A 15,513-nucleotide genomic window follows, 5' to 3' on the forward strand; every position below is an offset into this window, starting at 1 on the left:
TTTTAAAGATTCTCCAATAAGTTTATTTTGCAAACCTTTTGTATTTTGTTTTACTGGACACTGTAATAAACAGAAAAATGTTTATACAGATACAATTTTGAACACTGTACTATTATCATATTAATATAAATTCAGATTTTTTTAAACTATTTCATATTGGGGTTCAGCCGATTAACAAACAATGTTGTGATAATTTCAGGTGAACAGCAAAGGGACCCAGCTGTACCAGATTTACTTTATTTTTAACTGACCTTCAAACTGCAGCAGCTCATGAGTTTAGCTCTAAGTATTCTTGCCATCCTACCTGACTTTGTCACGGAGTCAGACGGCTCTGACATACACACACACAACACATGTAAACAGATACAAACAAACCTTTTATAAACAAGTCTTTTATAATGTAAATAATTGTTCCTTGTTGAAACTTTTTATACCCAGTTCCTGTTTTTTCTGAAATTCGGATATTCACATTTATAGAGAACAATATTTAAAAAGCAAAGAGTTTTTCTCTCTGAAAACTCAAGCAATTCTGACAGCAACATTTTTCTTACCTAAAAAGAATGAAATATGGAAGGGGGAAAAAAATCACTGCAAATGATCAAAACAGAAGGGTACTAAATATATACATATTTAATAGTGGAGGGAGACATTTTTAAAGTATAGATTCTGTTGAAAATATTGATGTTCAAACAGCTTTGCACTCATTGCCAAAACTTTCTCAATTAATTAAAATTAAAAATGTTGATTTTTTTGTAGGAAGATACATTAATTCTTTGTAGGAAGATACATTAATTCTTTGAAGTCAGAATGAAGAACTGTAATTTCTATATAAAGACTGCTTGAATATACAAAGTATCAAATATAAACAGTAGTGTAAAAAGAAAATAAATTGGCAGAAATAATTATTCAACCAGTAGCAATAATTAAGACCACCACTTGAAAGATCTTCTATAAACAAAGAATGCAAAAATATTGTTATAACTTTTTACAGCACAGAATTGAATTCCATCCTAATTCATTACTATTACACTTCTTTCTTCTTCAGTATTAGTGGACCCACATTATCTCCTGTCAATTCATTGTGCTTATTATGTGAACCATCACAGGCAGGAAACTAGAAAGGAAAAAATTGCAGATGTTATTTTTCAAATGAGTCAGTAAGTAGAAATATTTTTGACATGCTCTTATAAAGAAAGTCCATTACTTTGGGAGGAAAAAAAAACACATTAGATAGCTTTTCTGAGCAACAGATATGTTCTATAGCTAACTACCTTCCAATACTATGGCAAACCTAACATTTAAATATTTCATTATTTGGCAGATTTTAAAAGCTTTGGATGGTTCCATACAAGTCAATATGATAGTCTTAAATAAGCTCCTATTTTTTATACAGCTCTAACTCTGAGCTCACCTTTTCAATTATTTTAAATTTTTAAAGGATGCAGTTTAAATTCAAATTAAATTCTTTCATGTTTTTGCACTATAAAACTCATGCACATTATACTACTTTAAAAAACATTTTAAAATATATTTTTAAAAACTTACTCATAAGTAATAATTAACAATTTGGTATCTTTTTTTCCTCATTTTACTATGTGCACTCTTGTATTATACCATACTTTAATCATTCCTCTATTATCAGATATCTAGATTGTTTCTAAGATTTTGTTATTATAAATGATGCTATGATGAACATTATTGTACTTAAAGTCTCAAATAGCCTATGACCAAAGTAGCAGAAGAAAACAGATCTCATCAACTACTTACAATGTATCATTCCAAACTCCTCCTCTTTGTCTATTTATTTGTTCTTAATTGAAATATAATTGATTTACAAATTGTCTTAAATACTGCTGTACAGAAAAGTGATTTAGTTATACATATATATACATTCTTTTTTTAAAAATATTATTTTCCTTTATGGTTTATCATAGGATACTGAATAGTTTTCTATGCTGTACAGTAGGACCTTGTCATTTATCCATTCTATATATAAAATCTTTATCTGCTAACCCCAACCTCCCACTCTACCCTTCCCCAACCCCCACCCCTCTTGGCAATCACCAGTCTGTTCTCTGCCTTGATTCTGTTTCTATTTGATAAGTAGGTTCATCTGTGTCTTATTTTAGATTCCATATATGATATTATATGGTATTTTTCTGTCTGACTTAATTCACATCATATGATAATCTAGTTGCATCTACCAAATTTCTTTTTAATTTCCATATTCAAAATCATCCATAACTACAGCTGCCACTCACTAGCTCATACTACATAGAAGGCACTGTACTATACATATATCATCTAACTAAATCCTCAAAAATTTGTGATATTATCAGATTTAAAAAAACTGACAGAGATTAAGGATTAAGTAACTTGCTCAATTAAGTTTCTGTGGTGCTCTAACTTTTCTAATGTAGGAAGTATATTGCCTCAGAAGAGGCAAACTTTAATTTAGAACAGACTTTCAGTGCTGGATACTATGGAAAAGTCTCTCATCTCACAGAACCTCAAAACTGAGGATTTAAGAAGCAAAAGCATGTTAATTGCACAAAATTTTAGTGTATGTGTAAATGGACATCTTACCGTCTTAGAACGCCAGCACCTACAATAAGCTGCTTTAGTAAGGCACAAATCTTCGATGTTTATTTCATTCACCACTTTGGGATTTTCCTTTTGTATTTTAAGATTAATCAAGCTGTCCTTCTGTTGCTTTTTCTTTGGGAGGAATGGACGAACCGCAAGGTAGCCAAGTAGTGCGAGTACACCAAGGAAAGGCAATAACCGAAGCCATTCTGAAACTAAAAATACAGATTTGTTAAGAGTCTGAAAAAGGACTCAAATAGGGATGGACTGGGAGTTTGGGGCTGATATGTACAGACTGCTATGTTTAAAACAGATGACCAACAAGGACCTACTGTAGTCTAGTTAAAAATGAAACATAAATATTTTAAAATTAAATAATACATGTAAATTACCTAGGTCAATACCTGTTGTGTACAAATACCAAATAACTGCTTATTCCAATTGCTAATGATAAATTAATAAACTTTCATTGATTCCCCTGCAAAAAAGGACCTACTGTCAATAAATTTAAAAAAAAATTAAAAAGAACTTAGATAGCATGTTTCACCCTTCAGCTTATTCTTTACTTCTCACTTTAATTTCTTACCTTATCTGTAAAACTGTGAATAAATATCAAGGAACCAGTACCTAGGACCACTTTATTTTATTTGTGGCCTGCCTTGAGACTTTTGAAACTGGAAAACAAAGTTTTCAGAAATAAATCCTCTATCCAATACCCTATCTCATTATCCTCACTTAGTATATTTGTGTTTAGTTTTATTTCAGGAATTACAATCACCATAATTATAAATAAAACTCAATTTTAATAAAATGGACAACATGGAAGAAATGGACAAATTCTTAGAAAAGTACAACTTTCCAAAACTGAACCAGGAAGAAAAAGAAAATCTTAACAGACCCATCACAAGCACGGAAATTGAAACTGTAATCAGAAATCTTCCAACAAACAAAAGCCCAGGTCCAGATGGCTTCACAGCTGAATTCTACCAAAAATTTAGAGAAGAGCTAACACCTATCCTACTCAAACTCTTCCAGAAAATTGCAGAGGAAGGTAAACTTCCAAACTCATTCTATGAGGCCACCATCACCCTAATACCAAAACCTGACAAAGATGCTACAAAAAAAGAAAACTACAGGCCAATATCACTGATGAACATAGATGCAAAAATCCTCAACAAAATTCTAGCAATCAGAATCCAACAACACATTAAAAAGATCATACACCATGACCAAGTGGGCTTTATCCCAGGGATGCAAGGTTTCTTCAATATCTGCAAATCAATCAATGTAATCCACCACATTAACAAATTGAAAAATAAAAGCCATATGATTATCTCAATAGAGGCAGAGAAGGCCTTTGACAAAATTCAACATCTATTTATGATAAAAACTCTCCAGAAAGCAGGAATAGAAGGAACATACCTCAACATAATAAAAGCTATATATGACAAACCCACAGCAAACATTATCCTCAATGGTGAAAAATTGAAAGCATTTCCCCTAAAGTCAGGAACAAGAGAAGGGTGCCCACTTTCACCACTACTATTCAACATAGTTCTGGAAGTTTTGGCCACAGCAATCAGAGCAGAAAAAGAAAGAAAAGGAATCCAAATTGGAAAAGAAAAAGTAAAACTCTCACTGTTTGCAGATGACATGATCCTCTACATAGAAAACCCTACAGACTCCACCAGAAATTTACTACAGCTAATCAATGAATATAGTAAAGTTGCAGGATATAAAATCAACACACAGAAATCCCTTGCATTCCTATACACTAATAATGAGAAAGTAGAAAGAGAAATTAAGGAAACGATTCCATTCACCATTGCAACAAAAAGAATAAAATACTTAGGAATATATCTACCTAAAGAAACTAAAGAACTATATATAGAAAACTATAAAACACTGATGAAAGAAAGCAAAGGGGACACTAATAGATGGAGAAATATATCATGTTCATGGATCGGAAGAATCAATATAGTGAAAATGAGTATACTACCCAAGGCAATCTACAAATTTAATGCAATCCCTATCAAGCTACCAGCGATATTTTTCACAGAACTAGAACAAATAATTTCAAGATTTGTATGGAAATACAAAAACCTCAAATAGCCAAAGCAATCTTGAGAAAGAAGAATGGAACTGGAGGAATCAACCTGCCTGACTTCAGGCTCTACTACAAAGCCATAGTCATCAAGACAGTATGGTACTGGCACAAAGACAGAAATATAGATCAATGGAATAAAACAGAAAGCCCAGAGTTAAATCCACACACATATGGACACCTTATCTTTGACAAAGGAAGCAAGAATATACAATGAAGTAAAGACAATCTCTTTAACAAGTGGTGCTGGGAAAACTGGTCAACCACTTGTAGAAGAATGAAACTAGATCACTTTCTAACACCACACACACAAATAAACTCAAAATGGATTAAAGATCTAAATGTAAGACCAGAAACTATAAAACTCCTAGAGAAGAACATAGGCAAAACACTCTCTGACATAAATCACAGCAGGATCCTCTATGATCCACCTCCCAGAATTCTGGAAATAAAAGCAAAAATAAACAAATGGGATCTAAATAAAATTAAAAGCTTCTGCACAACAAATGAAACTATGAGCAAGGTGAAAAGACAGCCTTCTGAATGGGAGAAAATAATAGCAAATGAAGCAACTGACAAACAACTAATCTCAAAAATATACAAGCAACTTATGCAGCTCAATTCCAGAAAAATAAACGACCCAATCAAAAAATGGGCCAAAGAACTAAATAGACATTTCTCCAAAGAAGACATACGGATGGCTAACAAACACATGAAAAGATGCTCAACATCACTCATTATTAGAGAAATGCAAATCAAAACCACAATGAGGTACCACTTCACACCAGTCAGAATGTCTGCGATCCAAAAGTCTGCAAGCAATAAATGCTGGAGAGGGTGTGGAGAAAAGGGTACCCTCCTACACTGTTGGTGGGAATGCAAACTAGTACAGCCACTATGGAGAACAGTGTGCAGATTCCTTAAAAAAATTGCAAATAGAACTGCCTTATGACCCAGCAATCCCATTGGTGGGCATACACACTGAGGAAACCAGAATTGAAAGAGACACGTGTACCCCAATGTTCATCGCAGCACTGTTTATAATAGCCAGGACATGGAAACAACCTAGATGGCCATCAGCAGATGAATGGATAAGAAAGCTGTGGTACATATACACAATGGAGTATTACTCAGCCATTAAAAAGAATAATTTGAATCAGTTCTGATAAGATGGATGAAACTGGAGCCTATTATACAGAGTGAAGTAAGCCAGAAAGAAAAACACCAATACAGTATACTGACACATATATATGGAATTTAGAAAGATGGTAATGATGACCCTGTATGCAAGACAGCAAAAGAGACACAGATGTATAGAGCAGACTTTTGGACTCAGAGGGAGAGGGTGGGATGATTTGGGAGAATGGCATTGAAACATGTAAACTATCATGTAAGAAACGAATCACCAGTCTATGTCCAATGCAGGATACAGGACGCTCGGGGCTGGTGCACGGGGATGACCCAGAGAGATGTTATGGGGAGGGAGGTGGGAGGGGGGTTCATGTTTGGGAACGCATGTACACCTGTGGTGGATTCATGTCAATGTATGGCAAAACCAATACAGTAAAGTAAAATAAAGTAAAAATAAAAATTAAAAAAAAAACAAAAAACAAACAAAAAAAACTCAATTTTATATGTTTAGAAAACATTTCCACTATGTCTAAAATCATACAACAGAATTTCTTATAAACTATTTACCACTGATTTATAATTTAGACAGAATATGTCTTCAATGCTTTAATTTTTACATTTTTGGTAAGGCATAGTGTGATTTCTATAAAAAAACCTAAATGTTGTGTTGTGTAAAAGCTATTTTAAAGAGCTAGGTGAAATTTTCACATACTAAATAATCTCATTATTAGATACATCTTACTTCATAAGTATTTATTAAAGCCTTTTGTAGTACCCAGCACTGTAGTACTCAGGGAGCACAACAGGCCACCCATGACCATATGAGTGGGAATGTAAGTGAAGAACAGGGAATGTAAGTGACATAAATGATATGTTCCCTATGTCTGCAGAGAGAAACACACCAAGGAGCCAAAATATTTATATTTCAGCATGCGTTTATCAAATATTGGCTAGTACGCTGCCTCTGCTGGGTTCCATAGGGAATCCCTTCTGACCTTAACAGTTATCACTTGTCATCATTCACTGAGTGCTAACCTGACACCTTGCTAATAAACACTATAGCTTAATGGAGAAAAAGAAAAATTGAAGGTCATATGCTAAGGCATGCTAATAAATCTCAATAATAAACGAACAGATTATGCTAAGAGTGCAACTAATACCTCAGTTAACATTGTGTTAACTGAATTTAGTAGGCACCATTATTATTCCCGTTTTTTCATGAGGGTAAACTGGAGCTTAAGCAGGTTTAGCCCAGGAAATTAAGTACAGAGCCTATTCTCAGTCACTATGAATGAAATTCAACAGAGCCAAAATTTTATCTGTTCTTCTCTCAGTAAAACTACTCTCCAGAAATAACTGTTCTTTCTATTCAACTATTAAAAGGCTGGCTTAATACTAGCTCTTCCAAAACGAAGCTATTTTTGATATAACACCATGCCAAAGGTTTGTTATGAGCTCTAGATGAAACAACCTATTTACATATGTGCAGCACCTATAAGAGTGCTTGGCACAGAGAAGATAAAAGTGAATGGTAGTTTTCATTAAGATTATGAAGATTGGAAGCAGCTCCTCTGAAAAAACAGTTTCTGACAATACTACATGGCAGAAATCTCTGGGGATGTAATCTTTCAGTCACCAGAATGAAATTCTGTAAGGGTAAGATCTTGCCAGTCAGGCTGATCTGTTCTAGTCTCTTAACAAAAGTGGAGACACTCCACAGAAACACTCTGAATTAATTAACATTCTGAAAATGACAACCGTTTCCTGGGGTGAAGGAAGATCTATAGATCTTTGCTGTCCAAGACAGTAACCACTAGCCATACTGTTTTGTTTGGACCCAGGATTTTGTTATAATCAGATATGGTAAGATGACAGACATGGAGACAACTTCCTTGAAAGAAAAGTTTACTTAACGATTCACAAGACGAGGGAGCACAACAGGCCACCCATGACCATATGAGGCTTGGTCAGGAGCAAGGTGAGAGAAAAGGCCACAAGCCTTTATTGTGGTTTACAGAAAAGGCAAGGTAAGGCACAGTAAACAGTTTAGTATTGGCTAGCCTGAATAATTTCAGTGGGCTTTGGGCTATAGAGGTGGTCCTTAATTGTCTCATATCTGGCCTTGGGTGATTTCTAAGTCACTTCAGTCATGTCCGAAGCTGTGTGACCCCATAGACGGCAGCCCACCAGGCTCCCCCGTCCCTGGGATTCTCCAGGCAAGAACACTGGAGTGGGTTGCCATTTCCTTCTCCAATGCATGAAAGTGAAAAGTGAAAGGGAAGTCACTCAATCGTGTCCGACTCTTTGCGACCCCATGGACTGCAGCCCACCAGGCTCCTCCGTCCATGGGATTTTCCAGGCAAGAGTACTGGAGTGGGGTGCCATCGCCTTCTCTGTTGGGTGATTTAGGGCAGGGTAAATACTGCTTGGTAAGTGAGAGTTAGATAAAGGTGTTTGAAGTGTAGGCTTTGGATTGGTTGGTTTGCATATGAAAAATATGCTCACAAGCAAGTAGTTTACTATCTCTTGGCATCAGCTAGTCCGGGGAGGGGGCAAACCTCCCTGGCCAGCAAGGTCCCGAAGATGTCCAATCATAAAAAATAGAACATAAAAAAACATGATTAATACATGTGGCTATTTAAATAAAGTTAAGTAGAATTCATAATTTAGTTTCTAAGACACACTAGTCACATTTTAATAGCTCCGGAGCTATTATGTGTGGCTAGTGGCTACTATGTTTGACAGCACAGAAAACATTTCCATCATCACAAAAAGGCTCTTGGACGGTGCTGCTGTAGACCAACAGTTTCCGTAAAGTACCATGTCTATGACCTGGGAAGGCTACTATGACAGTTTCAACACCCACAAATATCCCACCCCTCTTGTACTTAGAGCCAGCCAAAGCTACAGATTACCTAGTGGCAGGTTTCCTGTGTCCTTTGCATAAGGGATTCCTTCTGTCTGCCATGCCTTTCTACTTGTGGTCTACCTGACTCATTTACGTGGACCCTTTAAAACGAGGGTCAAATACTGCTTCCTCCAGAAAATGAAAGTGAAGTCGCTCAGTCCTGTCCGACTCTTTGGGACCCCATCGACTGTAGCCTACAAGGCTCCTCCATCCATGGGATTTTCCAGGCAATAGTACTGGAGTGGATTGCCATTTCCTTCTTCAGGGGATCTTCCCGACCCAGGGATCGAACCCAGGTCTCCTGCATTGTAGACAGACGCTTCACTGTCTGAGCCACCAGGGAAATCTTTCTCAATTTCACAAAGCAAATTAATCGCTCCTTCCTTTGCTTTCAAGCCCCTTTTCCTCCGTTTCTTTTATCATACTACTGTTCTCTGTTTACAAAGTTGATTCCTCCATAATCCTATAGGAAAAGGAGCTCTACTTCCTGGCACAAAGTAGAACCTCATAAATGTTTTATGAGTGACTTAACAAATGAATGAATTTAAGTGACTTAATGAATGAATAAATGACATTTAGAGTGTAAATGTCAGTCCCTTTCTCACTCACATTGTACTGCAATTATTTATTTACACTTATCTTCCAGATCAGGCAATAAATGTCTTAGACTGTTATTGGCCCCAACATCCAGTACAGTATTTTGAACCAGTACTTATTCAATAAATGTTTTTGAATGTAGTATAACATTAAGTATTATTATGTATACTACAAAATTTAAAAGTCTCAAGAGGTTGAGTAAATCAAAATCAAAAAGTTAAAAGAATGAACATGTAAAGATGATAACCTTAACTTAGATTCTTAAGTTTAACATTCCCTATCTTAACCTACAAATTTCAGGGAATAAACAGAATGCTGTTTTAAAATTTACTTCAGAAAATGTTGCTCTTTCAACACTTAATTCCTTGGTAAAACATCGTAGTAATACAGTCATGAAAGGTACTATTATTTCCTACAACAAAATAATTTATACTACAGTGTTATGTAGGAAAATTTATTTTTAAAGATGACAAACTTCAATTTAAGTACAGGAAAAATTATAAAGGAAAATAATACAGCCTATTAAGCTCAATTAAATCATTTAAATTATATGTTAGAGCTGATTTTTGGTAAATGTGAAATACAGAATAAAGAAATTTTTAAAAAAACTTAAGATTGGCTATTTCTTATGAACCTGTTTGATATATATTGAGCTACAGCAGATATATTAGGTACTGTAAAGGGAAGTCTGCTGCTGCTGCTGCTCAGTCGCTTCAGTCGTGTCCAACTCTGTGCGACCCCAGAGACGGCAGCTCACCAGGCTTCGCTATCCCTGGGATTCTCCAGCCAAGAACACTGGAGTGGGTTGCCATTTCCTTCTCCAGTGCAGGAAAGTGAAAAGTGAAAGAAGTCGCTCAGTCATGTCTGACTCTTTGCAACCCCATGGACTGCAGCTTACCAGGCTCCTCCATCCATGGGATTTTCCAGGCAAGAGTACTGGAGTGGGGTGCCATCGCCTTCTCCAAAAGGGAAATCTATTACCTACTAATTGTTAGGTTTAATGTGTATTTTGTACAGTACATTCTAAAATTGTTTAAGGATTACCAGAAATAGCATTTAATTTATAAAATCTGAAAATTTTAAAAAGTATAAAAAATAAAATAACTTGTAATCCCACCAGTCAAGAGTTGGTAACATTGTTCATTTCTATTTTGCTCTGTTTATTCTTCCTTTTCAAAAGGCTGCATATAATGATCCCATAAAAATAACACTGGTAACTTGATTGCTGATAATTTCATAATTATTTTCTAATGTATCAATATGGGTAAAACATAGAAATGACTTCACTTCTAACTATAGAAAAATGAAAATAAAATATTTTTAATGGATGGCTTTACTATTACCACTTAAAGACTACTTAGGACCAAAGGGCCAATAAAATGAAATTAATAATCAATTTTTCCACTCATTGCTATAAATAGAACAGTGTCCCAGTATCTAGAACATTGCCTGTCCCACAGTAAGTGCTCAACAAATACTAGATGACACGAGGAATTCTAAATTGCAGAGAGGTTACATAGAAGAAAATGTTTTAAATGACATCAAAATTGTTCTCCATAAAAGATTTTTAATTACACTGACTTTTAAATTTAGTTGGTCTACCTCGGAAGAGGGGAAAAAACTTTTACAACTTACAGTATGTAAATATTTTTCCAAATTCTCAAAAATAAGTTTTCTGAAATAAAATTCTTTAATCTCTAAAAAATAAACTTTATTATTTACATGTTAATAAATGTAACTCTTTAGCTTGAACTTAATCATTTATTATACTTTCCTATTAAGAAAATTCATCTTTTGTTCCATTTCTTTTTAAAAAAAAAATGAGGTAAATTTACATACAATAAAACAAACATCTCAGGTGTTTAGCTCTGAGCTGTGACAACTAAAGACACTGTTGTAGCCTCCACTGAGGGGCTTCCAAAGTGGCGCTAGTGGTAAAGATCCTGCCTGCCAATGCAGGAGACATAAGCATTTGATCCCAACCAGTTGCTTCAGTCATGTCCAACTCTTTGGGACCTTATGGACTGTAGCTTGCCAGGCTCCTCTGTCCATCGGATTCTCCAGGCAAGAATACGGGAGTGGGTTTGGGCTTTACTGGCTCAGCTGGTAAAGACTCCACCTCCAATGCTGGAGACCCCAGTTCAATTTCTGGGTTGAGAAGTTCCCCTGGAGAAGGGGTAGGCTACCCACTCTACTCAAGTTTTCTTGGGCTTCCCTGGTGGCTCAGACAGTAAAGAATTCACCCACCATGAGGGAGACCTGGGTTCAATCCCTGGGTCAGGAAGATCCCCTGGAGGAGGAAATGGCAACCCACTCCAGTTTTCTTGCCTGGAGAATCCCCATGGGTAGAGGAGCCTGGCAGGCTACAGTCCATGGAGTCACAACTGAGTGACTAAGCACAGCACACAGCCCCCTTCCAGTCTATCTCCCCACCACTGATTCCTATAGACAAAGGCTTTTTATAAAATTTTTGAGATTCATGCAGTAAATCATTCTTTTTATTACTAATCAGCACTCCATTCCATGAATATACCATAATTTGTGTATCCACTCTCCTGATGGTGGGTACCTGGGCTGCTTCCAACTTGGGATTATTATGAATAAGGCTGCTATGAACATGCTTGTATAAGTCTTTCTGTGGATATATGTTTTCAATTCTGTTCCACTTCTTTAATTCTTTACTCAAAACTGGCCCTTTCTAGAGCTAATCCTCCTGAAAGCGTCAGCTCTTGACATATTTGTGTTACTCTGGGAAAAATATTACAGTCCAAGGATTCCTTGCTTTAAGAGTAAAACCATTACATTTCAAAGAAATTAGCTTTTTAAGTCGGGAAGAACTACTATATTCAAAGTTTCAGAACTAGCTTTTCAATCTAGAAGCAAACTTTTTTGACTTTTGAATGGGAAGCTTTTTGTTATTCTATTTTAAAAGGCTGTATGACAGGGAAAGCTTTTTTAAAGGTTAATATATTTGAATACAATATACTTTCAAAGGGGGAATTATACTAATTTACCTTAAATGCCTCACTGTTAACAATGTAACCTAAACAAAGATAGGTTTCTAACAAAGTTGTTTTGACAGGTAAGGGCTGTCTATAAATACTGTACAGTAATTAAGGATCTCCAAGTGTTTACTAAGAATGCAGAGTCATCATGAGAGAGTCAATTGCTTTAAAACACCACTCGATCTAAATAGGGACAGAAAAACAGGCAACAATAATGTGAACTGTAACTTTTTTTTTTGCTCTAATTATCATAGAGAAGAAATGAAAATATTTTTGATCTGGTAGACATTTTAAACAATTTATTTTGAAAAGTTATCTTCCAGGTTTTTATTTCAACAAAAAAAAAAGGTCTAAGATGGATTCTAAAAGTAGTTCCTTCAAGACATCCAAATGTCATTAGCGAATACAATCTAATCAAGAGATGCAGCTCAGAGAGGAAATTGGTCATTTAAGTTTTTCTTCCATAATGCTCCAAAACAGATCCTGCAACTGTTATATTATCTTTGTTCAGTGCACAGCAGACTGTCTCATTTTTTGTAAAGTAATTATTACAAACATCATTTCCTAAACAAATGGACATTACAATGAGAACTAAAATGCAGACACACTGTAATTCGACAGGTTAAATATGCACTATAAAGATATTTACCAGAGTTGTCATTATTTCTGAGAATCATTCTTCACATTAAGTATTGAAGAGCATCAAAGAAGAAACTACTATATATTATTTATTCAAGAGGGAAAAGGTTTAGGTTGAGTTTCCTTAATGCCTTAATAGGACAGAATTTCTTGAGAGGGAAAAAAAAAGTTTGAAAGTCTTCTAGTCATTAAGTCAAATATCATACCTTCCAGTCTCCTTCATCTACACTCTATTTATGGAAAACTTTAATATAAAACCAGCCACAATCAGAATCAACACACATAATTAAGGTTAAACTGGGTTCACCCTGGTGGCTCAGGGTAAAGAATCTACCCGCAGTGCAGGGGCTGCAGGAAACCTGGGTTTGATCCCTGGGTTGGAAAGATCCCCTGGAGAAGGAAATGGCAACCCACTCTTGCCTGGAGACTCCCACGGACAGAGAAGCCTGGCAGGCTACAGTCCATAGAGTGGCAAAGAGTTGACTTAGCACGCACAGGTTGGCATGGGAGTAAGGGGATTTTTTTTTTTTCTTTCTTGACTGCTAAAAACTCATTAGTTAATTTACACAAATTATTAAGAAAGTAAGTTGGCAACTGGGAACAAATGTCACAAAATGATTGTATCCTTTTGATGTATTATTACCATTTAATGAATACATTTAAAGGTATAATTTAAAGAGGGGAAAAAATAATTGGTATAGGGCTACTTACCCACTGAACATTATGAATAAAATATACATACTAAAAACATTCAAAACCTCCAGCTGCAGGGAAATGGTTAGGCCTACTGTGATGTAAAAAAATAAGGGGAGAAAAAGTCAAAATTTAATATAATTGCTGTAAGCCATCAGAATAAACTAGTAAAATCAAAAGAGGACTAAGATGTTTACAAACACTTGGTCTGAAAGCTTTTTCATCTTATGTTACTTTTATGTTACTCCTTATGTGTAGATTTTTTTTTTAGTGTTTATTACTCAGTTACCACTCTTTCTATTCAATTACATGCTTTCTGTCAAACCTTTTAACATCTAAAAAGGTTAAATTTTCACAATCCATTTGTCAACAAAGCAAATGTCTGTGCTTATTATTTAAAGAATCTCTAGATTTAGACTAGATTTAGATCTAGTTTATCGCATCTTGCCTATCTACCACCAGACACTGCCTTTTGTTTTTTTTTAAAATCTCCTAGAGGGGATAGCTCTCAAAGCACCCTATTAAGGTAAAGTATTCTCTAATTAAAAAAAAAAAAAAAAGAATTCCTTTAACACGCAGCTAAAATCCATGTTCAAATAACTATCACTAACTTGGCCCTAGTTGTCTTCTGGTCTACACAAAATACATCTTATTTTTCTTCTATCTGTCAGCCTTCTAAATACTGTATTTTAAGTCAGCTACCATGGAGAAGGAAATGGCAACCCACTCCAGTGTTCTTGCCTGGAGAATCCCAGGGACGGGGGAGCCTGGTGGGAGCCCTCCATGGGGTCGAACAGAGTGACTTAGCAGCAGCAAGTCAGCTACCATAGATATCTAAACTGCTCCAGAAGCAGCCCTATTTACCTCAAAATTATCTTAACTCATGCTTACATTCCCTGGTAATCAGTCAGAACATATGAGTTCAATGTTTGCTTTATCAATAACCGGCTTCCCCAACCTCCTCCCCCCACCATCATCCTAAATCAGTCCCTGAGTCTGGTTTACCCATATCTCACTTGCATTGTAAAGCTCAGAACCCAACAAAATCGTCCAAGTTTTGGCAGCATTCTGGAAATGTTCATCTTTTAGATATGAAATCCCACCCTGTGGGTTCTATTTTGTAAAGGAGGGAACTTAAGTGCAAATGTTACATGTCATCAGTAAATTTCACTTTCTAATTTTTGGTCTGTCATACCAGCAAAAGTATCTTTCCTTCAACTCGAGTAAACTAAATTGCTTCCAGGCCCGTAGATACGGTGATGACCTCAAATGACCCCATGACAGGTTGACACTCCCCCATGGAACTGGAATTGTCTAATTTTGTTAGTAAATAAAACCACCAAATACATGTGTATGTGTGTTTCTCTCTCACACAGACACACCCACACTATGTGGGTCAAACTCAGCCAAGAGCTGGGATAGCCTGATACACAGAGCCTTTGAGCCTTGGATAACGACTTTTCCTGCTTTAAAATAAACCAGCAACGTTGCAGGGAGCGACGGAGATGAAAAAAATGGGCCTGTTCCCAACTCAGCACCTTCTCTGCAAAAACCTGATCTCTCAACACAGAAAGACACTGCAGACAGACATGAAGATAAGCTCAGGGGGACGCCAAGTCCCAAGATGTGGCCTCACATACACTCTGAGGATGCAGTGCCGGCGCATGCCCACCTACTCTGCGACTGCAGTGAGAATGGTAGTGGGGGTGCTGTGCTCAGTCCTGTCCGACTCCTTGCGAAACCCCAGTCTGTAGCTCACCAGTCTCCTCTGTCCACGGGATTCTCCAGGCAAGAATACTGGAGTGGGCTCCCAGGTCACGCGCCACCCGCCAGGCTCCGCCCCGCCCCTC

General features: G+C 36.3%; 1 protein-coding gene across 1 annotated transcript in view; it reads right to left on the bottom strand.

The window, feature by feature from the left end:
- CISD2 (CDGSH iron sulfur domain 2) overlaps nucleotides 1-15,513 on the bottom strand; it is a 15,966-nt gene continuing 453 nt past the window's right edge. Inside the window, exons 2-3 of the mRNA XM_040237784.1 lie at nucleotides 2,587-2,801; nucleotides 1-1,114 (exon numbers count right to left, since the gene is read on the bottom strand). Of these exons, the coding sequence (XP_040093718.1) occupies nucleotides 1,025-1,114; nucleotides 2,587-2,801 (305 nt within the window). The 3' untranslated portion in view covers nucleotides 1-1,024. The remainder of the gene's footprint in view (nucleotides 1,115-2,586; nucleotides 2,802-15,513) is intronic.

This window comes from Oryx dammah, unplaced genomic scaffold, assembly GCF_014754425.2.
Source record: "Oryx dammah isolate SB20612 unplaced genomic scaffold, SCBI_Odam_1.1 HiC_scaffold_3, whole genome shotgun sequence".
Taxonomy (NCBI): domain Eukaryota; kingdom Metazoa; phylum Chordata; class Mammalia; order Artiodactyla; family Bovidae; genus Oryx; species Oryx dammah.